This window comes from Gymnogyps californianus, chromosome 14 (genome assembly GCF_018139145.2).
Source record: "Gymnogyps californianus isolate 813 chromosome 14, ASM1813914v2, whole genome shotgun sequence".
NCBI lineage: Eukaryota > Metazoa > Chordata > Aves > Accipitriformes > Cathartidae > Gymnogyps > Gymnogyps californianus.
In genome coordinates, this window is record NC_059484.1 from 17,225,857 (window position 1) to 17,250,539 (window position 24,683).

Genomic DNA, 24,683 nt, shown 5'->3' on the forward strand with positions numbered 1-24,683 from the left:
TATTTTTAAGTTTTGAATTTGGAGAATGGGATCACACAACTAATCAATCAGCCTTTACATCTGAGATCTCATCTTTCTGAACATTACCTCATACGAATCTCAGTGATTGTGCCTGCAGGGCTACCATTGCTTTCTAAAAAGATTACATGCACCAAAAAAACCCACTTTGTTTTGCCCTCTGGCTTTCTATGTGAAACAAGTGTCATGGTGAAATGCTGACAAAATCCTCTCATGTTTTCTAGCTTTGAAAAATGGCAGCACAATGCTAATGTTGGAAGCACACAAGCAAAATATATATAAGGGTTTTTTTAAATTTGTTTTGTTGTTTGTTTTTTTTTTTTTTTAAATAAGCTACAGTACAATACTTCCCAAAATTTGAGCAGAGAACAGAATTGTTCCCTTCTGTGCAGAAATAAGGATGGGGGAAGGAGAAATCTTATGGACATTTTGTTACATTTACCCTTTATATGAACGCAGACATAACAGGTTTCAGCTATGCAGGACAACGAAGGTTGAAATTCATCCTTGTGCAACATAAGACACTAGCATCCAGGAGATGTTTTGAAAGTTTAGATGTTTTCCATGCTTTATGTATGTCCTAGACACTGAATTACACTGTTACAAGTTCTTTTCCTACTTTACTCCTGCACCACTGTATTAGAGCCCCATCCAAGGGAACAGAGCAAACTGCTTCCCAAATAAGCTTGCAGCAGCACATGATCACTCAGTGGATGCTCTGTTTTAAACCAAGCTTTTGCCATCTGTTCCTCTGCTAATTATGAATGCTACAGATATCCACAACTACACTGCAAGGAAAAAAGTGATTAAAGCACATGTATTCTTTCTACAATGCATCTTTGTTGTTTATCTCAAATTAAAAGCAATACTACCCACCACACAAGTCACACAGTAGGAAGACCACATAAGGGCAGATGTTTATAGCTTCTCATCTGGCAATAAGCCAGCGGTGATTGCTTGGAGTCCAAAATGTATTGTGTACACTCAGCAAGACATTCTTTACAACTATGCCCAGAATCACACACATTTCTTAAGTGGGGCTTACCAGTAGCTTTGCTCACAAGAACACTTGCTGCCCAGGTCAGGGTCATGCAGGATACTGATCAGCAGCTAACTTTCAGTTGTATACCCTCTAAATCCCTTCCTGCTCTCCTCTCCCTCTGACCCTAACACGATCATCAACCTACCATTTTGGAATCCTCTCTAATGAAGCAGAACATGTTTTTCCTTATCTACCTCCTTCCCATTCTGTCTGTATTTATAAATTCATTACCCAGGTACACACACATCATGTTCTTCATTTCCTCTTTCTGCCAGGTGTTTTCCATGAGGAGAGATCTCTGGCCTTTAGAAAAGATTGTTCCAACCATGATTTCTTGCCTGATGGAGCATGCCTCCATCTCAGCCACAATTCCTCTGGCTGGAGCCACTAAATTTTCCAGCATTCATTTGCCTATGACACGGATTGTATATTTTGGGTTTTTTTGTTGGTTTTGTTTTTTGTTTTTTTTTTTTAATTTGCTTGCACCTGTAGTTTCTCTTTTTAAGGAATGACTGAGGAAAACACATTTATTCCACCATTGCAGTTTCAGTAACTCCTAATTTCAGGAAGCTTCAAGCTTTAAAATCAGCCATGCCCTAAGGCTTCAGCTTAGTATCTTATTTTATATCTACATATCTCCTTATTGAGTTCAAATTTTATAGACAATCTTGCATTATTTCAGATGGAACGCATCAACTGCACCAGCCCTGATATATCAGTCATGGGTTTGCAATGATGGAGGTATGTTTCAAAATTTCTTCCTGTTTGCAGCTTCTTTCCTCACTAATGAAAACTATAGGCATACTGAGCACATGCCACATCTGTCTCTATTTGTACACTGTCCTGCTGTAATAGAATATTCCGCATTCTTGATTACATAGGACCATATTCTGCCATTAAACCACAGATGGAGTATCTCAACAAAAACTAATGCTAAGGTTCTGAGGTTACTTAAAAAAAAATCCCGATAGCAGAATATGGCCCATAAGAAGTTGTTTGGATTTTTTTTCCCTTACATAGAGAGATGGGACTATTTGTGATGGCAGATGTTGCTTTAGAAGTGGAAGTTTCAATATATTTTAAAATGGTTCTAAAATTGTTTATATTATCTTTTTATGAATGCTCAAAAATTGTCCATTTATACCCATTAAAGCTTCTTGTATTTGTGTTCCGTCTTCTTTTCTCTTTTACAAGGCATTGTACCTGGATAGGAAATGCTTACTCACAATCTCTAACAGCACTGTCTCTGGGAGAAAAAGATTACCTTTCATCTCAGGTTATAAGAAGTTCATTATAAGCCACAAAATCTTCGCTCTGCCAATCATTTTAACATTTATTAAGATAAGACACATGCATAAGACAAAAAGCACCTCTTCATGAGAAGAGCCAAAGGCTTTGTAGAAAGAAAAAGAGACTAGATATAAAAATAGACATTTGTGTCACATAAGGATCATCATTTCAGTCCATCTTGCCTCATATTCCAGTGAAAATAAACCATTAAGCGACTTGTTATATCCAACTTCACTTTGTTATATACACATGAAGAGACTAATAAATCTGTGGCCACTGATCTGAATTACTATGTACTTCCTTATGAGCAAATATGTCTGGTTTACCAGTTTCCTTCATGCTGCAGAACTGCAGTTATATGCATAACTGACAGTTGTGCAGTATTTTTCCAGTTTATATTTATTCTAATTAAATGTGACATGATTTCTTTTTGGATGCTGTTGTCCTGAGTGAACCATAATGTGGAGATTCATGATTGTGTTTAAGCAATATGGCAGACAATTCTGTGTTTAAATCACTGATTATCCTGTGCCTACAGATATCCTTACTGAATGCAGCACTCCGGTGTTCTTTTATGTGAAACAATTTCTTTTTCAGCCAAATGAAACAAGTTTTTAAAAGATCAGTAGATTTAAAAATTCTAAGAGTCACCAGTTTCACCAGATGTAGTTTAACATTAAAATAAAACAAGATACGGGAAATCTGCTTGGCCTAATATCTCTGCTTTAACAGGAAATACCTAGTCCCCCTTCAATATGAGATCAAACTAGATGTGTACCTACCTAGCATTAAATAAATAAATACATAACGTCTAGCTAGCATCAAAAAGATTGGTTACCCTGGCTTCACTTAGGGAAAAAAAAGAACAAAATTTATCCCTTATATACCTTGAGTGAAGCTTATGTTATCAAACAAGAAATGAATTTGACCCAATAAACACTGCTGACAGATACTGGCACATATATCCAAAGGAAGAACACAGACCTGTTAAGCTTTGTCTTTCTGTATTCCAACACAGTACATAGCTCAGTAGAAGAGCACTGTCCTGGGACTTACATGACATAAATTTTATTGTTAGATCTGGCATTAGCTTGATGGATAACTCAGCTTTATCCTCTGCTTCCACATCTGTCTAATCGAGATATACATCTCCGTATGCCTAACCACATCGGAAAAGTGCTTTGAGACGTAGCAAAGAATGCCACAAAAAGCTGAGGTATTCTTAAAGGAGCCTTCACCCGCTCTGCCCAGCCCGGCACCCCGCGGGCGGGTTCAGCACTGGACAGCTCCGAGCAGGACGGGCTCCGCCCGGCGGACGCGGCGGGTGGCGCGGCGGGGCCGGGCCGGGCCGGCTGCGCTGCCCTGCGCGTACCGCCGCGCATGGACACGCTCAGCGGAACTCCCGTACGAGCAAGGAGTACGAGTGCTTACAGTATAGTAGGTATTGGCGCATACACAAGTGCTGGAGGACTAACAGAGGTGTCCTAGAAATCAGTGTTCAAAGTACAACAGGCTCTTGTTATCAAACAAGAAATGACAGGCATTTCTGAACTCTCTGAAATTGATTTTTATTAATATTTACCAATTGCAATCAAATTCTACCAAGAACCTCAACGTCCCTAGTACACACAGAAACACTACTCTAAAAACGTTTTCCACTCACTCCCTTGAACAAGCACCTCAGCCTCATTTCTTCTTAATCCTGCAATTATAATTTTCAGCCTCCCTCCCATTCCATTCTCTAAAATTTAAGCACCCCACCCACCCAATTCCAGTGACTGCAGCTGCCTCTACCCCTGTACCTCAATCTTGTGTTCAGGTTCAAGTTGTTTAACTGCTACAACTTGGAAAAAAAAGGCAGAGAGGACAATATTCAAACACTAGAAGACAATGCTGAAACAAACTTCTGAAGAGCCAATGGAACTCTGAGAAGGAAGGGCAAAGACAGATCTCCAAGCTAAAAAGCACATAAAAACTGTTCACAGAATATGCTGTGAAATTTCAAATGAAATTGTATACGCAGCTGAATTTCCTTATTAGACAGTTTCAAAATAACCTGCATAGACAGACAAGTATCACTACCTCTATCAATCCCAGTGTTAGTCAGAATTCAACTGTAAGCCATGATAGATTGACACCTTTTTCGAAAACCAATCCGAATATAGTTACTCTAACAGTAATTTTTAATAAAGTATTTTTCTATCTGCCCAGGAGAAAGCAATCAGTGAAGTGGATTTATGACACTAAGTTCATTAAGAGGACAGCTAAGATCACAGAATTAATTGATGCCCCCTTGTACCTATTTAATGAGAATGATTTTCTGTTACCCTGGATTACAAACCAAGCTATAGAAGTGACAGATAAAGACCAACCTACTCCCTGCCAAAACCCCTATTCAGTAGCTTAGCAATTTATCTGTAAACTGAATTTTGAATCATATCTTAGCCTTGAAACTCATTAGACATTAGATGTTCAGTCCAAATGTGTAATTCCATTTTAGCTGCCAACCTGCAACAGCAAATCCACCAATGATAACTGCTAGAGTCATCTACCTGATGACAGAATACTTAAATGGAGTTAGGACTTGGTAACTTAGCGGCAATAAGGCCCTGTGTAAAGCTGAAACAGAGTTAAGTGTTGGAAGTACAGAAATTCACACTGGAGGCAGCAGCATTACCGTAACTTTGCTCTGTTTCAACTCCACTTTCTTGTTTTAGTTGGAATCTATAAAATGCGTACTTTGTAGACTGTAGATGTTTGATTTTCAGATAGGTTGATTCTTCCAGAGACTTTGAGGGAGCTTCTTCTATTTATGCTGGCCAGACACCTGATCTTTCAGCCTTTTCCAATCACACAATGTCCTCCAAAAGCCAGAAAGAACTGTTTAATTTAACTGGTCTTTCATGTACAGTTGTTCTTTGTCTAAGAGAACAGGAAGATGAAGATTATGAGAATCAAACTCAGGCCTCACTAAAGTTTTTGATGATTTTGTCATTAGCTTCAACATAACCAAGACTTCACTACAGCTCTTTCGGATGAATCTCATTTTTGGTTACACAAGGAAAGAAATAATCAAACAGCCCTTGAATAAACTGATGTTATTGAAAAGAAAAGAGTTTTCATACCCTAGATGTAATATTTGACCTCCGTTTCCCTCATGAAGTCCTGCCTCTTGTAAAAGCAGCTCAGCTGTCCCACCCCCAATTCAGAGAGTCTCGTATTTTATCCTCAAAAAATGCACACATTGTTAAAGACATGCTGACTGAAATTACACATTTCTAGCCTCCTGGTTAAAACCATAAATATAGAGCAAACAGTTGACATATCTGAGACAAAAAAGGCAATAATCTCCCTGATGTTCAAAACATAGTATCATAACTAAGCTTTATTCTCAAGTGCCAAAAGTTAATGAGCCTGATTTTCTCAACCCTAATCCTGGACAATTTACCTGAAATAAAACTAGTATTATTTACCCATGGATACTTGAGCCTGATAACAGTTGTTACTCTAACAGACATCAGAACTCAGCCTCCTATGACTATTTTCAATCCACTCATTTTATATTACAGTGACATGGTTTGACATGACGCATGGCTCATCTGTGTCGGGTTTTTTCCCCTCTTTTTTCCTTTTACAAGAGTGAGTCTTGACAAATATGTAAACAAAATCTATTCCACAACTGTGTACCAGGTTTCGATTTGCTGTTTCTTCTGCCACCCCCCACCCCCCCCCGGTGCTAACATTACAATACATCAAAACTGGCTCTTCCACTTTTTATTCATTTTTAACCTCACGCTCATCAAGAAACAAAAGATTTCTCTTTTGTCCTTAAAGGTGCAGCATGCTCTTCACATCATTATGTTTCCTATAGCTCCCACTGCAACTCTTAAAACATACAGTCTACATCCAGAAATGTAACAGAAGACTCCCCTCCCAGGAATCTGACAAAATAACAGTTTAAATTTGTAATAAAGCAAGCCCCTATGGAAAAGAAATCCTATAAAATGGGGGGGGGGGGGGGGGGGGAGAGTAGAATATAAGAATGGGTACTCTAAAAACTGGTAAAACATATTAGTGAAAACTTTAAATCTACAGGATTCCATAGCAGGGATATGATTTGTGACTGCAGTCTACAGAACATTTCTGTAAGTGAGGAAACTATTCAAGTTATAGTTTGAAACATATAATACAGAAACTAACACTCTAGTTTTGTACTGACCTATTTAGCTTCGGAGTCTTAGGTAATTCCTAGGGAAGCTGGATAAGTGTCAGTTAATTACAAAAAGCTGGCTTTCTGTACCTTCCAAGTTAATTACTCTGACATAAATGCCATTATTTTTCCCCTTGTCCACTGCAGAAGGAAAGTGTCAAGTTTGAGAAGGGCATTTTTAGTAATTATATCTCTTCTGTTTGTAAGAAGCTGATTATGAATTACATTTGCACAGATTCAGTCTCACGTTTTGCTATTCTTTTAAACTTCACGCAGCTTTGGCAAGTACATCTCAGCTGTACCTTTCAATGACATTTATATTCCAGCCTTGTCCCTCTATTGAGTAAGAATTGCCCTAAGAGACAACCTATGCTAAGAGTGTCTGGGTAGACTTATAAATCACATTTCAACTCTGTTGTACTTCAGTCCAGATCCACTGGAATCCATACACACAATCGTGACCTTCAATTAAATCTCAAGGTGGGCTTGGAATGATAATCTCCTGGGAAGCAAGCCCAAGGTGACTGTGTCCCGTCACATAACCCAGCCGCTTTACTGTGTACATCCATTATCTAGCTCGTTGGTATTCTTCAAGTGTCCTGTAACCTTCCTTATGACTATCTTCACTACTACATAATTAGCAGGGCCTGAATGGTTTCTCCAGGAATATATGTATTGAATGTATTGATCACTGAATCACAGAAAAACCTGTGCTTACATTTGAAGTGAAGAAAGCAGAAAATGTGATGTTTCGGTAATAAATTATTGGCAGAAAAATACTTCATTCTGCCTGTAGACCTAAATACAACATAGAAAAAGAAGATGTAGTCCCAAACTAAGTAGCTTCCCCTTAGCATCTAGGGTATCAGGCGGTATCTTGAAATTGGTTGAGTCCTTGGTAGTGGGATCACATTGACGGCATGTATCTGCCAGGGAAGAGACCGCAGAAAGAACCCAGTCTCTACAAATGAACTGTTAGCTCAAAAATCCCAAAGGGTATCGCAGATGAGGTTCCACCACACTAGAAGCTGTACGGCTAGGGAGCAAGACAACCATCTGCAAGGGGCTTTAAACTTAATGAACAGACACATGTGATAGAAAACTCCAAGGCCTCTAGAATCCCAAAATCCACGTTCTTTTATTACAGTTTAGTACAGCATAATCTTTTTTGTTAACATACAAGCTACATATTGAAACTGAAGTGCTCATTAAGATAACTTTTTAAAACAATCTAATTTAAATCTACTCTTACACAATTAGCTTTGTGTGAGTAAACTAACATGGTATATTATTTTAAAACAAGCTCTTTTCCCCTATGATGCTGGAAGGCCTTTGGCTCACCAACTCCATAAAAATTTATTTTTCTTGAATTTCAGTGATCAGAAGCGCTCACAATATTCGTAATTAAGTATGCTCTCCTATACATTGTACAATTTTATTTCTTCAACAGAACCAGAAATCTTTCATTTTATGCATTCCTACAATACATTTGCTCTCCTCAGAGTAGCATTACTTTCGTTACTTAGAATAACTCTGCAAATCAATAAAAGTACACAGGTTTTCCCTCTCATCTATTTCAAGCTGAGCTGCCAGGACCCAGAATAAATTCACGTTAGCTCTCAGTTCCATGACCTTCTACTTTGTACTTTTAAATTTCATTTCATTTCTATTACTCGAGTTCCCAAGCTCTTCCAATTCTGCCTACTTGGTATTCCAACCCTTCTCAGTATTGGTCATGTTTTCCAGCTCTCTGCTATCAAGTTTCACTACCACACTTCTAATTTTGGGCTAAACAAATCAGAGAAAGGTAAGCGCAACAAGGGGAAAAGCAGTGCAGAAGTGTGAAGAGCCAGCCCAAAGTCCAACAATTCACCGGTGGCAAAGCTGGAACAATACAGGTACCCTAGTTCCAAGCCCTGTATTTGCTTTATCACCTAACACTGCACTTCTGATCAGGTGTGAGGAAGAACTCATAGGCTCAGAAAGGTGATGTATATGAATAACTGACAAAATTGTCTCTTCAGTGGATCGTATCAGGGGATGGTAGTCTATGACCAACCTGGGAAATCTAATATCTAATCTAATCTACTTACACATAACTATTCATGCTGCTGGTAGATATGCAACTATTTATCCACAGTAAGTCTGAGAAATGTATACACACAGATGATGACATTTCATGCCTTGCTTCTTAGGCATGCACGGTCTCAAAGCATCTCCAGGCATATAATGCATGAGAGTTTTAACATGATAGCCTGAACTGAAACTCTGTAAGCAATAAAATTTAGAGAAACAGCTTAGTTAATGCTCAGAACGTGGTCTGGCAGCCTGCCATGCATGAACATGCACTGAATCCAGAGTTCATGCCAAGATTCTTAGCTTTCAACTTCATGGAAATTCCTTGTATGGTTTATACTAGATCCTCTAAGTTCATTTAACTTTTTTCTTCCTTTTTGCAGTTTAATCCATAGCTAGTTGAACTTATTACCCTTTTATATATAAGCATTAATAATGTAATAGACATAACTCCAAGTAGAAGTAATAGAATTAGTCTGTTCATACAATTTTGATTAAAGACAGGCCTAATACTAAGAGGACACTTATTCTATGCCTTCTGTGCCAAGCCCCTATGAACACAATGAGATGCTGCAGTGTGACCTATTACAATAATGTGTATGGCTATTCACATAGTAAATGCTTTCAAAGACTCATAAGAATTCACTTAAATTCAGGTGTTGAATTTGCGCTGAAGCTCCTCTTAAGCCAAAGGATCTCTCTCAACAGATTTGATCAAAAGATCGAGGCCTTAACATTTGTGTTCATAATATCAAAAGGTCTAATTTGACTCTCATATCCCTGATGTCTGCTTTTCCAAGCCTCAAATCTGTACAAAGGAAATAGCTGCAGGTCCTTCCTACAAACTCCACCTTGCTTACTTTTTTCTTTTTCTAGTAATAATTATATTGATTTAGTTTTTATTTTTTAGATACTTACTAAACTAGACCTAGGCAGTTACTTAAGCATGTATCAAGCCACATTCAATATATGGATTAGGTGAATAATAAACTCCATATTACCACAGATCCTGAGCTCTGTCCTTTCTTTTTTACAGCTTCAACACACAGTTGTGAGGAAGAGAAATACTATTATCCCCAGCTGTGGGACTTAAGACAGAACTAAGATTTTGTCATTGGTCACATAGAAAGCCCATGGCAGACAAGGAAAAAGCGGTGGCAGACAGACAGGAATATCAAGTTCAGATTGTACTGAAAGCTTATTAATACATCAGACATTACACCATTATTGATACTGGACAGATGGACAACATACAAGATTTTCAACAGCATGTGCTTCACAACAGATCAGTCATATTGGTCTTACTATTCATTTACAGGCTCTGCTTGTTTTTAAAAATGGAGCACTTGAATATTCTATAAATTGCGTTCAAATCATGTGAAAAGATTGTATTGCAAAGATTGTTTAAACAGATCCCTTGAGGCCTTTTGAAAATGTTGACAGGTCATCATTTCACACTATTAAATTCAGTCAGACTTAAAAATTTAGCCTGATTATGTGGATGTAATGCAGACTTCACATGAGGTGTACTTCTGTGGTCTCTTTTCACAGAAGAAAAGTAATGACTGCTGGGCCATTAAGTGCAACTACCACGCTGTCTTTGCCCAAAAGAAATATGGGTCATACTAAAAAAACCAATCAATAGCTGTCTTCTCAAATCAGGCCATATTGGACACAGCTCAATAAGGCTGACTAACCAATTGATTTTGAAAAGAATAACTGAAAAAGTTGAGAGAAGCCCAATTTAAAATTTTATATTCAATTATATATCATCTGTAAAAAAACCAGCCAGTACTGCAACATTATGACAGATTTATATGCACATATGTGTGCGCAGATGTTTGTGCTGCATGCACGTACAGAGTTTAAAGTGGCCACACCCAAAACAATCAAATCTTAGCTCCATAGGTGCAGTGTTTCTCCTACTGTACATAAGGACACAGTTATATAAATGTTTGTGCAATTTTATTTCTATAACTTGACATAAAATTCTGAAAGCTACTAAAGGTAATTATGATAATTACTGCAACTTTGCTTCTGCTGATTTACAGGGTACGAACTAGGCCGTCTGCTCTGTAGTAGCTGTACCGTCAGACCCAAGAAGGTTTTAACTGAAACACCACTTCTATACTCCAGCCTCCTGTGCAAAGCCCACATCCAGAACCTCATCTAGTAATGATGTACATCTAGTTACAGCTTGAGAACAAAGGGAAGATGGGAAGATAGTTTCCCTACAATTCAACAATTATGAATGAAATGCTAGTCTACCCCATACCTAGCAGTTAATACTGTTATGCTGCATCTCACCAGGCAGTCTTTTAACAAATGTTTTAACAATCTATCCCTGACAACACAGCCATGAAGCAAGGACCAGATTTCTTCTAATGACATCTCTGTATGCAAGAAGTGTGCTGTGTCTACTATACATACTACGTTGGCAGCAACTCTACCTATGCATGTCTTCATCTGTGGACACAGAACCTCTCACAGAAGGTTATGATGCAGCAAATCACTTTGGATGAAGACAAGTTATTAAGAGCTTAATTACATACACAAGCTTTTTATATTTTCTTTCTGGAAAAAGCTTAGTAGGAGATGATTAGTAGTCCCTGTTAATTTGCCCCATAAAAGGTTTCATGGATAATCATATGCACTCATAACACACTAGTTTTGAAGTAATTAAATAGAACCATTAAGATGGCTGGGTAGAAAGGTACCTAAACTTTGCATGAACTTCATACTATTTGCTTTTGCTTGGCAGAGGACTGGTTAAGAGTTTTTTTCCCCACAAAATTATTCTTCCTATAGAAAAGAGTTTTGAGGCTTTACGGGTTTTGTTAGCATTTTCAGAAAATCTAAAAAATCATTTTCAGTTGTGAAACCTTAAAACATGAAAGGGGTAATCTTCACGAACATCTTACACAGGAAGAGGAGTAATTTCTCTGACAACTGCACTTGTGAGATTGGGGAAAGGGGACGAGAAGAGAAGTTGCAAGGACTCCAGGCTTAAAAAAAAAAAAACCAAACCAAAAAACAAAAAAAACCACCAACACCTGCATAAAATTAAATAAAAACTTTAAGCTCAAGAAGTGCGCTTAACACAAGGCCTCAATTTGGAAGGATGCTGTTGAAAGATGTCCCTTGCTATAAATCTGTCCCTAGTTAAAAGTGGTTTTGGATTAATTTGTCAGTCTTTCATTCAATTTACCATTTTCAAATGCTGCCAAATTCTCACATCAAGTTGAATGTAGAACTTAAGTGAAATCCTTAACCTGCGTTCCCCAGGAGACTAAACCAGATATTAACAAAGATTCCCTTGGAGCCTGGTAAAAATCTATGAATCCATATTAACTGTAGAATCCCCTTAATAAAATAGTCGTTACTGTACAAGCATAGGCTTTTCCAGACACCTATTATACGAGAACTTCAACAGTCCCAGTAGGTGGATGTCATCACAGTGACTGCACACAAATACACATTCTGACATATCTGTTGATACCATTGTTAAGGCCATACTGTGTTATATTGAGATTCAGAGCAGCATGATTTCTCAGACACAGAGATGACCACAACTACAGAAAAATGTACAGAAAATAAGCTGGGCAGAGACAGGTCACATTTAACTGTAATACTTTGACTTCCTCTTTGCAAAGTAAGATACAGTGTTAAGACCACGGACACAAACGCATAGCATCAAAGTTTAATTTGTTAATATATTATAAAACACCAGAGCTTCCTAAACAAACAAACAAACAAGTTCTTGCAGAATAGTACTAGCAGAACTGCTAGCCAGCTCTAGTCTTCCCTTTCCTAGGGTCACACTGCAGCCACAGCACACAAATCCCATGCAATAAAGAACACTTAACCTCAAGGTGCTCATGATCAACAGTAACAGTAACGTTTCCCTTATCCAGCCTTGGGCAGACTGAAGCAGGGTTTCTGCCTATGCTCCAAGAAAGCTTTTTCAGCATATAGACAACAGAAGCAAAAGGAGCTCTGTAAATATTACATTTACCATAAATGTTTCATTTCCCTTTCTCCAATCATTGACTTCATACACGCAATTGTATTCAAACTAGGGGAATTCAAGAATTAATTTTAAGCTTAAGAAGTGATTTGTTTTTTACAGATACATGTCACAACACCTCTTGAAGATACCTCTATTTTCCAGACTGAAAAAAACCTAAGTCAAAGCATTGCTGCCTCCAACCCTATACCAGCATCAAAGATCTCCATGAGCAGAATTGACAACAAAATATTTTCCACCAAATCTGCAGGCAAAGAAAAGCTTCACTGTTTACCACCTTGTGGCTTGAACTGGTAAATATTCCCTTCTTACACACACCTTTTCATCATTTTACAGTTAACTAGCCTCTTAAGCAGCAGGCACAAAAACTTCGCTCAAAGTTCCTCCCCAAAGGAAAACTGAAGACCATATGCTTTCCGTGAGACTGACACTGAGCCCAAGCCATCCCGATCGATGGGGTAATCAAGAATGCCAGGACTCTCTGTCCAGCTTCCAAACAGCTCTGAACATCCTTCATACAAGCAGCAACCGGTTGCCCAAGCTGCATCTCTCTTCTACTCACAGCTTCTAAAAGCCCGCAGCCACACATTGAAAGGATGCTACCATCAAATGGAACAAACAAGAAGTATGCGGTAAACGAAGAAGTACTTACATCCCTGAATTTGTTCCAGTACTTGTCTTTATCATACTGCGAAACAGTGCTCAGCCATTTGTCGTTGTCCAGGAAATTGCCATGATTGCTATTACTCGTGATGATTTCAGGATGCCGGCTCTCCACTTGCAGGAAGCACCAGGCAGCGATTACCAGCACCCCCGACATCTGCAAGGAGAGGAGAGGAGCGGAGAGGAGAGGAGCGGAGCGGAGCGGCGAGGCGGCGGCGGGCGCGGAGGGCGGCGCGGCCGCGGGGGCGGCTTTCTCGGGCAGGGAAGTTTGAGGGGACCCAAGTTCGGGCTCGTCTCCCCGCACGCCCCTCGCCAACTTCTGCCTGCGGAGCTGCCAGGTCCGCCGAGACCCACCCTACCCGCCCAGCCTGGAGGGGCGGGGAACAACAACAACGGTAATAATGATAAAAATAAAACAGGTCACCTGGGGCCGGGCAGAGACACCAGCCAGGGGGAAATACACCGTTACGAAACCCCAATAAAGCCTCCCGCGGGAGCAGCCAGCGCTGGCTCCACGAAGTTTGGCTGCCAGGGCGGAGAGGAAGCCCCTACCTCCGGGCAGTGCCGCCGGCCGGGGCTCCGAGCACCGTGCGCGCCGCCTCCACCTCTTCTTCCTCCTCCTCCTCCTCCTCTCCTTTGTGCGGCTGCCGCTGCTCGGGCGGCGGACCGGAGAGCCGGCGAGCCCCGAGTAGGCGCCGTCAGCGGCTCCGGGTGTGTGTGTGCGCGCGGCGGCGGGGCGGGCGCGGGCCAGGAGCCGAGGTCTGGCGCCATCTACCCGCCGAGCGGCGGCGGCGCGGGGGCGGAGCGCGGCTCCAGCGCTGGCAGCGCCCGCCTGAGGTAAAGGGCGCGGGGAGGCGAGGCGCCGCTCGCGTGCCCAACGGTCGCCGTAACGGTCGCCGTAACGGTCGCCGTAACGGTCGCCGTAACGGTCGCCGTAACGGTCGCCGTAACGGTCGCCGTAACGGTCGCCGTAACGGTCGCCGTAACGGTCGCCGTAACGGTCGCCGTAACGGTCTCTCGGTGAACTACCGAAAAGGTTGTTGGGCCAATGTCGGGCAGGGACAGAATGGGCAGCTGGGGAGGATGTCTGTGAGGAACGCGGGGGACAGCCTCTTCAGAGAGATCGAGGGTGAAGTCTTTGCTACTGCTGCACTCTGAAGAGTTACAGAGCCGTAAAACTGGCCTTAAAAACATAAGAACCCCAACAAACCCCACCTTTTATAAGCCCTGCGTTGGATATGACTGTCTCGAGTCAATGGTTTTATAATTTACAAAAGTAATGACTTTTCAAAGGCACGGAAGTCATTCCAGGTTTCTTAATTTCTTTTGGCAAGGAGCTCCCCTCCCTTGGTCAACACATCCCACACAGTGAAGAGGTTTCTGCTCCCACACCGGACAATGAAGTACGGGACTGCCCAGGCTGTCAGAAGGGTGTAGGGGAAAGCCATCTTCCATTTCTAAAAATGGGAAGGAGAGAGATGAGGGGAGCTACATACTGGTCTAGGCAGTAGGGTGAAAGGAGGAGACCTTCTCCAGCAAGAAAGGAGAAAGGTCTCCATTGTCAGCTGAGGAGGTGGGAAAGAGGGCTGGGCCATTTCCTGCATCAGGGTTTGGGTGATTGTTGCTGTATCCATCCCCAAAGACCGTGAGGAAGGCACTCCTCCTCTTCTTACTTCTGAGCATTTCAAGGGCTAGGAAAGAGGGAAATTTCACATCCACAATTAATTTTTAAAGTATGGAGGGGAGGCTCTCATTGAGGGTCTCATTCTCTGTAGCTGGATGGAAGAGAGACCTCATCCCCTGCTTATTAATATGGTGCCCCAAAACGAAGACATATACATTTGCTGATCATTTTAAATACAGCTGTGAGTACTGTTCCATATGACATTTTTCAAACACGGTTCATTAAACTGTCCTGTAAATACTGCCTTTTCTCTCCAAGAAAACTATTAACAGGGTTAATTCCACTTTTTCCAGACAGACACATTAGGCGTTTCTTTAGTAACACAGAAAAGGGTCACGTTTATTCATTTTTTACTGCTATATCTGAGTGCTGCACTCAGTGTACGGTACTATTCCTAGACCTGATTTTAAACACAGTTCCTAAATACCACATAACCACAATAAAAGCCTCTGGGGCTGAAAAAAAAAATGAGGTTTTATTAATTTTAACAGCAGAGTACAAGCACATACGCACCTAAGTACCCCACATTGCATTCTCCCCTTGGTGCACATAGAATCTAATGAAAGCTACATGCCTGCAGGAGGGCAAAATATAACCCAATAAAAGCAACAAATAGAAGAAATCCAAACCAAAGCCCTGCAGATTTGGATGTAAGTCCATATCCAAACACCCTGCTCCACCTTCCCTCCTATACTGGACTATACCATTCTTCTGGTGGTGGTCCAGGGTAAATATTCCTATCAAATATCTCTCTCTTGTGCACAGATGTTCCTATAAAAGTGTTAGTTTCAGTGACAGGTAAGGTTTATATAACTTCCACCTGGCAGGGCGAACACAAGCTTTCTGCTTTCTTACTTAGATTAACAGAGTACTGTGCAGTTTATTCTGTACGGGCCTTTTCTGTAGGGCTTTTAACAACAGAGAATTTGTCTTCTCTGCACAGACATTAAAGATCTTGCACCAACTTAAATCTTATGGTTGAGATTTCCCCAGTGAGCTTACAGAAATCTATTGTCATTCAGCTATACACAGTTCCATTTGACTCATGCTTCTCACCCCAGACTTTGCTGCGTTTCAGCACCGTCATACACAAACCACGTTACCTGCTACATATCTGAGGATTTTTATGCACAAGGAACTACATCACTGCTTACTAGTTTTGCACAGTTACTACTTTCTTGATCCCACTGGAGGTCAGACCAGTTTAATCCTCCCTTGACCATTTCTTCAAGTCATGAATTGCCAGGCCAGGCTGGTAAAGAGCAGCAGAACACTTTCCACCAAAACTTGTGGGAGTTCTACCCATTATATATTTATAGCAGCAGTTAGTTCATCCCTGTAAAACACACTTGTTAGCACAGTAAACCAGGCTCAATCCTTCAGTGACTTCAGTACGGTTGACTTCACTTAGTATGAAGCAGGCTGATATGCTTGCCAGTCAAAGACCTGAATGATAAATTACAGAAACATTGTATATAAAGTGAGTAATTACATTCTTACTTGTAGCATTTGTGTCTGAAATGTGTTTTCATTTAATTACTTCATAATCTCATATTCAAAACATGGTTAATCTTTCTTGATCCAGTAAAACACAGGCTTCCTGCTTAATTCTGATAGCAATCTCTATCACTCAGCAGCTGCAGCATTTCACCTCCATGCTGTTTATCACCCATGACTAGAAATGAAACACCTTTGCTGGCTGGTTTTTATCTCTGGACAGTGCTATAATTGCCTCCAATTCTGATCCAAGAATACAATATTCGAGATCTCTCTATAGCGGATGATTCAACTCTTTGGTATTTTAGATGTAAAAATCTTTTTTGTTCCAAGTTAGAAGAACTACTGAAGAGTTAAAAAACATTTTTATCGTGCTTGCAGCTGTAAAAAGTGCCACAGTATTGATTTTGGATGGTATTTGATAATTCATTTGAGCTGTGTAAATCATTTGATCAGAAGTTGTAATTCCAACCATGCCCTGCCAGCTTCTCCATGCTGTAACCTATCTAGGTTCGTTCTGGAAGCAGAATCTTCTGGTGCAGAAAGCATTTCACACACACAGGACTCAAGGGCCAGATCTCATCTCCAGCTAAATTCCCCACGCAGAGGAATGTTACAGTCGTCATAATAGGGCACTTTGGGACTTTCAGTTAATAGAGAAAGCCTTCAGCACCAGTCTTGCCAGCAACATAACTGAAGCACGTTAACTTCCCCCTAGACCAAAACAAGGATGCCTGGAGGACCAAGTCAGCCGCTCCTGTTTTCCCTAAAGCTACACTGAACTTGTCCCACATCGTAGCCAGTAGCCAGCAGCTGTGTACCCAGGTGGGTAAAGTCAGTAGCAATAGCACACAAGCGTTGTCATGTGAAGGATTTTACTTCCCCCCGTTATACTTGCATGGCAGCAACACTCGCTTTTTCACCTTCTTGATTGCTTCCATAGTTCTTGAGGCAGTGGCTGCAGCCTTTGTAGTAGAGCCTTGAAAATCTTCTGTGGACTTTTATTGATGGTTTTTCCTCTCCTCTTGTGAGGCACAATTCCACTGACTTCATTTTTTTAAACATTCACTCAGGAAAGAAAATCTTTACAGTAACAAATGTTTAAAGTGCATTTCTATACTTTACTGTGTACCAGAGTCCTTCACTACTGGATTAGGAAAATTCAATTCTTGTAATTTAACTGGATTTAAAAATATATCACTAAAAAGGTACATGCAGTGAGACAGACCTTTATTTAACATCCCTTTGTATCTTCCGTATACTGTTGTATCCTTTTAATAGACAGGGGTTTTATTTCCTCCTGTGATTCTCAGAACTGCAGATTCAGCTTTGTTAGCTCTGCTGGGCAATTGTGCAGAAAAAAAACTAGTTTAACCTGTGCAATAAGTGATTGTTGGCTTATACAAAGTTCCTGAGAGATTTGTTCATTTTACAACAGACTGCAATTCTTCTTCCTTAAAAATACTACAAATACAGGTTCTGATTTGACCTCTTCATTCGCCTCTGCTCCTGGCCTCTTCTGTATATGACAGCCATATTTTATTGCAACGGTGCCTGGAATTTTGCAAGAATTTGCTAAATGCTCACAACCAGAAGTGCTGCAAGTATGTCACATGGCAGGAAAACTACGGATTTCTAGCAGGCAAAGTGGCACCAGCTACTTTGGAGACGTTGCAGTTGGTGCAATCCCCTGTGTTCTCGTCCTTCTGAAGCACTTTAACCCCAACGTCAATGATTTCAGTGTAAGAGAAAACATCCATTGACCTGGGAAGATCCTACAACATCTATTTGCTAGTGTGTCTTAGTTGCAATATCCCAGATTAAAATGAATTGAAATACTGGCAAGTCCTGGGCAAAGTAAAAGCTGAACACAGTTTATGGTAGAGAGGTATAAGAAACAAAACGACTCAAGCAAAAGAACAGTAAAAAACAATGAATAAATAAAGTGACTTGTCACCTGCAGAAGCTGGAGGTGGAATTCAGGACCAAGTTTTTCCCACCTTACAAAGCTATCTTGCCCACAGGTATCTAGAAGAGAAAAAAGAAAAATACAATTTAAAATTGAAAAGACTTGTGTTCACATAAAACATATAATCAAACACAAGGTTACATTTAAACCGAAAGGTGAGATTAAGGCAGGTATTCACGATGTTTAACTTTTGCCTTCTGAGGGTAATCCTCAATTTCCTCTGTCATAAGGAAAAAGAAACAAGTCCTTCTGAACGATGCCTCAGAGCAGAAGTCTATCCTAGCCACTGTGGATTGTTTTCTGAAGGATGCTATTGACTCCAGAAAGAGCCTACAAAACCAGAGGCACACTAGCTAAAAGCTAGGCCTTGTGATTACTGTCCTCAGGACCTGCAGACTAACATAAAAAAATAACTTTACCCACATGAATCAGTCTATTCGGGTCATACCAGAACATTCGTCGATTTAGAGACTAAGTGTTTAATGGGAAGATAATCTCTGCATATTTGACAAACGGTTTCACTTTCTTATCTTCCTAGTGGGTATGGTGATCACGACAAAAGTAATTTTATGGTATTTCACAAAGTATCTTGTAAAATGGCAACCTTATTTTATAGTGGCTTTTATTACCACTGGAACTTTTACTAGGAATTGCATCACAAAAATCGGTTAACATAAATATTGCAGTGAAGAGCTCTCACCATTTAATGCCAGAGTTAACTCTGCCAATGCAGCCTTCATTTTCAGACAGAAAAGGTCATTAGAATTAAATTTGTCCTCAGACTTCATAGTTAGCTGGGATGAAACACTGGTATGAAGTTTTGTAGCTCTGTTCAGCCTGGAAAATATCATCCCAAGATTTGCCACTGTCAAGCAGTCTTAGGGAGTTGCCTTAAGCCCTCTCTGTAATATAAGAACAGAAACAGAGATTTGGAGATTAACACGTGGAATATCAAATGAGTTTGTTCAACATTTACCGCAGTAAGATCCTGTTTTGAACATCCGTGAGACACCACAGCACCAAACAATAACACCATTTACATTAATAGTCAGATTTCAGAAATTAAATTTGCATGGAAGATGGAGCATCATTAATGGCTGAAAAACAAAAATTAAATTTGCATTCATGTAAACGTTAAAGAAGTCTCAAGTGTGCTTGTTCTTTCCCCATGTTATCCTTTTCTTCTTTTTAAACTTACTCAATTTTCCCCATTTTTGCTACTTTTTTTTCTTTTCTCTCTAACACGATCTTATGCAGTCTTCGCATTTTGAGCTGTTTATGGTTCTTTATGATCATTTCTTCCATTCTTCCCTTTCTCCTTCCATTTACTTCACTCTTCCCATCCTCCTTTTCTCTTGCCCATATAAACACATACTAAGATCCTTACAAAGGCAGCAGCTTTCCTGGAGACTGTGTAGCCAGTCTGGAAGCAGTGCTGCCTGATGGACAAAGAATCCCAAAACATCTTGCAGCTTCGGAGGCCAGGCTTGGCATCAGCCCAGTTACATACGGTTAACATCAGATTTGAATTTGCTGAGTAGTGTGAAAACAACAAGAACTGGGGATTTATTGTACCAAACAATCTTTGGCTCTCACTAAACCCTCTTTTCATTAAAGAAAATAAAACAAAAGTATTGACGTCTATAGATGAGGACAATAAAGATGAGCCACAGAGGAGCCATAATGGTTTGCATACTCATAAACCCTTCTCAGTCTTTGTGGCTTCCATGTTTTCCTATGGGGGATAATGTTAAGAATGTGCTAGAACATAATACTCAGATAATGTAGAGAAACAATTTGCTTTCTCCCTGCCGCTGTATTTTAGACATGAAGCTTAAGCTCTCTAGGGAAGCTGATGATTCTCTTTGCCAATAACTTGAACCCTTATGGAAAACCAAATACTATGTTACACAATCACCGAATCCCTTGAAGTCAGTGTGCTTAAGATAAAGAGTTTGGGTAGGGAGGAAGAGAGGCATTAGGTGTGGCAATAGCTGAAAGAGAGGTAAAAGGTGCAAGGCAGGGTCAGCATCAGTGTCCGCTAGCGCCCAGGGTAGCTGTAAGAAATTTGAGGAGTGTGGACCATATGCCCCAGGTGTGGCACGAGGGTTCTGAACACCTGATTCTCAGTCAGCTTCAGGCCTTGGGATACTGAAGGTGACTGACAAAAATTTGGCCATTGGCTCAGATCTGCTGCAAACCTGTATTGCTGTATCTACCCCAGCACAGTCATTGCTCAAGCAGGGCAGGGGCAGACCTTGACCCGGCTAACCAGTCCTGCTGCTATAAACAGTCAGTTCAGTCATGTGTACTTTAAGCAGGCCCTTGTACCAGGGACAGTATTCTGCAAAGGACCGTGTGGTGGTCAGAAAATGGACAAAAATTTAAAAAGAATTCAGAACATCTTCCTCTGCTTTAAGCAATTACTGAATTGTCTATGACAACAGGATTATAAAAACAAAGAAAAATAACCCCCAAACCCTGATAATACTCTTAGGGTCAGGAATTATAAAGGAGGAAAATGCCTTACCCGCAGTGACAGTCTCTAGAAATGCGGAGGATGCAAAAGTTCACCTTGTGTCAGCAAGCACGGAGACTGGCAGAAAGGAAGGCAGGCAGACAGTAGCTTTATTTCTCACAAAGAGCGATTCTGAAGTGCTTGATGGGTTTTCAGTTAACTCTGGTCAAATTTGAAACTGTATTAAAGGAATCTAAGTAGTACTTCACTCTGCATAGAAATGAAAAACGCGAGTTAAGTTTTTAAATGCAGAGTACAAAAAGAATAGAAGAATTTGTCCATGTTCTAATGCAGCTCAAGGTCTTGCAATTCCAAGGTGTGGGGGAGGAAATGAATCCACCAAGGGAGGAGGAGACCTACTCACAAGTGGGAACAAAGCTCTGGCAGAGAAACAGCAGAAGACCCAGAATTCACCCCAGACAAAGCAATCAGAATCTGCCAGGCAATGCTACAGTGAAATTTATGGAAGGTGGGCAGTGCTTTGATTCCATAGGGAGTAGAAATAATCTGCTAATATTTCAAGAAAGTACGCCTGGGGCCAGGAATATATACAGAACTAAAAGTCAAAGTCCACGCAAAAAGTAGTACATGGGGTGGCACACTGTGCCATATATTTGAGCCAAAATTTTGCCGATGCCTAGAAAGGAATGCAATAATGGCAAAGACTTACATAATTTCACATGCCCTAGAAGAGCATGTGCTGCATCAAAAACAGTGACAGTGTCATTAGCAGCTCAGAAAAATTGTTCATAGGAGCAATGCATAACACTGCAGCAGAAGATGGACTATCTGCCTGATAGGAACTGAGATGTATTAATTTTAGGTTGGAATTTGGTGCACATGCCAATGGAATGCCCAAAATAGTATTCTTAGGAGAAAAAAAGAGAAAAGAAAATGAAAACAAACAGAGTAAGCTAAATGACTGTTGCTCGGGGCATTTTCGTGAGGAGCTCACACATGCTCTTAAGAGGGTTAATCAAATCTACAGGGACATGAATTTGAGAAAAGCTACAGATTACATTTGCTTCAAGGGAAAATAAGCCTATTGTTTGATTCCTGCTCTCGATGATACCAAGTTATTGGAAAAGCAAGGAATCCAAAATAAGTAAGGAGGATATGTAAGTGTCTTCCAGGGGATAGAGGAGGTATTTCAGAACACAGAAAAAAACTAGGAAAGTTCCTCTCACTTTAAGGCAGAGGTTTAAAAAAAGGACAAGATGAAAAGCAACAAGATGCAGCGCTCATTGCTTTATCCCAAGGGAAGTATTCCCTTGAGATGGGAAAAAGTAGAACATTTTCCTTATGATTAGACTCAAGGGAACTAACCGCATAAACTGGAAGTGTTTTTCACCAAGGCACAGAAGTCCTTGAAACAATACACCTTTCCTCTTTGTGCATTGTCAGGCTCTGAAAAGGGTCTGTGGGGAGGGAAACAAAATATAAGCAGACAAGATGACTTCTGAGAGTCTTTGCAGATTGATTAGACGGCTTCTTGAAGTCTTCCTGCCCCTATGCTTTTGATTCCTCGGTCTTGTACATTCAACATCCCTTCCAGGAAAGATATGTCTTTTTCCATCCTTCCTGAGGTTTTTTTGGTAGAGAAAGTAACAATTTTTTTGATGACACAAAAGATATTAAGATTTTCATCAAGGGCAAAAACACAGTATCAATATAAAATCTCCAGGCAGCTTTAGAAGTAATGAGAGCTACCGAACTAAGAGACCCTACAAATAAAATTAAGTAAATTCCATGCAGTATAAATAATAAATGAGACAATGAGAGAAGCTAATAGAGCCAGGAAGATCATCCATTGACACCATAAATATATTCCTCCAACACACAAAAAGAAGGTATGAGGATTTCTTGAATTAATTAACTGCAAAAGGGTATTTGTGTTTAATATAACTTCTGAAACCTGAAAGTTATAATGGAGATGGAATTTGACTTTCCAGGTATCATAGTTTAATCTGGACAGTTCTGGTTTCAGGTAAGAGAGCTATATTACACATGTAAGTATGAGTTAGCTCACTTGAAAACCAGATGGTCTGTCTCATATAATACGGGCTCCCCACACCAACATCTATGGGGTTGATGAAATAAGAACAGTGCTACTCTGCCTGGACCTGGTTTTGAGCTTGCAGATCTATCCTGACTTGCCAATCACGTCAAACTGTAACCAATTTTGAAGTCTGGGACACTATGATAAAGTAAACAAAGTTGGTCATAGATATTTTTTCAAAGAGACTAGTCAGTTCTCTTACTCTGGAGACCATTATGTCTGCAAAAACCTAATAGTAATATGCTCAGATAGAAAAGGAATTTTTCACCTTAGTCAAAGGTTTAACATTTTTCTTAAGTACTTTGGGATCCTAAAGTCAGCTCAAACTGAGTATAGACAACTTATTGCCATTGCCAGAGGATCTGGCAAATAACCTGTTGAGAAGATTATTTTTCCTCATTTACAAGCACATGATTCTTGGTTGCATGCACACACGCCGGAGCATTTGACAGAAGTGCAACCGAGCAAAGTGCAGAACTTGATTATACACATGTTTTTCTAAATCCAGTTCACAAAATCAGCCTGTCTGACCTCAGATGAAGTAAAAACTGCAAGTTCCAAAGCTACAGCTGAGATGCCCCTGAAGAAAGAAATTAATACTGTTAGCACAAGTCAGCTCTGCATGTTCCTGGCCCATATATTTTTTAAATGAGATTATTAAATTGTTAAAGGGGCAAAGATAGTGATCCCCCAAGGCTTCATAGAAAAATGTGTGAAGATATACACAAAGGTGACTTTAGGCATTGAAAAGTCTAAGAAAAGGTCTGAAGTCTGGCCTCAAATGAAGCATGAGCTATTAAATATTGTCACCTAGGCCAGCAATAGAGACCACACTGAGTGAAAGAGCACATTAGGAGACAATCACCATCACACTGGTGCCACATAAAAATAATTGCCTGTCCTCTGCTGTCCTCTCCAATAGAAGGATTTAACAACGACTAGAAACAACTATATAATAGTTACATTATTCTCTGTCGCCCCCAGCAACTTTCTTCCAAGATGCTACAATTAAATAGACAATCCTATGTCTCAATTTATTTTTCTAGATATGTAAATAGTGACAAGCTCAATAGGCTGCTTAGTATGTGTGATTTCAAGCCATTAATTTGAAATGTGGCTTCAGACTCCTGACCAATATTTCTCATCATTCATAGTCCAAAGGGTTGCTGGGAGAACATGTCAAAAGAACAAAGAACCTGCTCAGACAGACTGGAGTTGTTTCCAGACTTCACACAGAAATTAAAAAAACAGTTTTAGCAAAACACAGGTCATCACTTGCTGACGTTTTATGCAACAGAAAACTGAAAACTTGTTGCCTGGATGTTCAAAAATTAAAGCTGCACTCATCAGAGACACGAAGCTAAAAAGTCACAAGAAGAAGATGTAAAATCAGCTGTATAGCTGGGTCTCAGATTTATCCCACTGCTCTCACTCGAGACTTCTCTGTCTCTAAATCCCAGAAAGAAGGACATAACAGCACAAAACCCTGACTCTTTCTGACTTACTGTGATAATTCTTTTTTTTTCCTGTATTAGGGATGAATGCAAACTGTTATGTTCCCTGCAAAATACAAAGAGCGTATAATTAAGACCAGAAGTTTACATCCTTCTGGAAGTAAATGCAGCGTATG

At 40.2% G+C, this 24,683-nt stretch overlaps 1 protein-coding gene across 1 annotated transcript in view; it reads right to left on the reverse strand.

The window, feature by feature from the left end:
• SPOCK1 (SPARC (osteonectin), cwcv and kazal like domains proteoglycan 1) overlaps positions 1 to 13,893 on the reverse strand; it is a 323,597-nt gene extending 309,704 nt beyond the window's left edge. Inside the window, exons 1-2 of the mRNA XM_050905361.1 lie at positions 13,879 to 13,893; positions 13,316 to 13,483 (exon numbers count right to left, since the gene is read on the reverse strand). Coding sequence (XP_050761318.1) covers positions 13,316 to 13,483 — 168 coding nt within the window. The 5' untranslated portion in view covers positions 13,879 to 13,893. The remainder of the gene's footprint in view (positions 1 to 13,315; positions 13,484 to 13,878) is intronic.
• Positions 13,894 to 24,683: the final 10,790 nt, after the last annotated feature.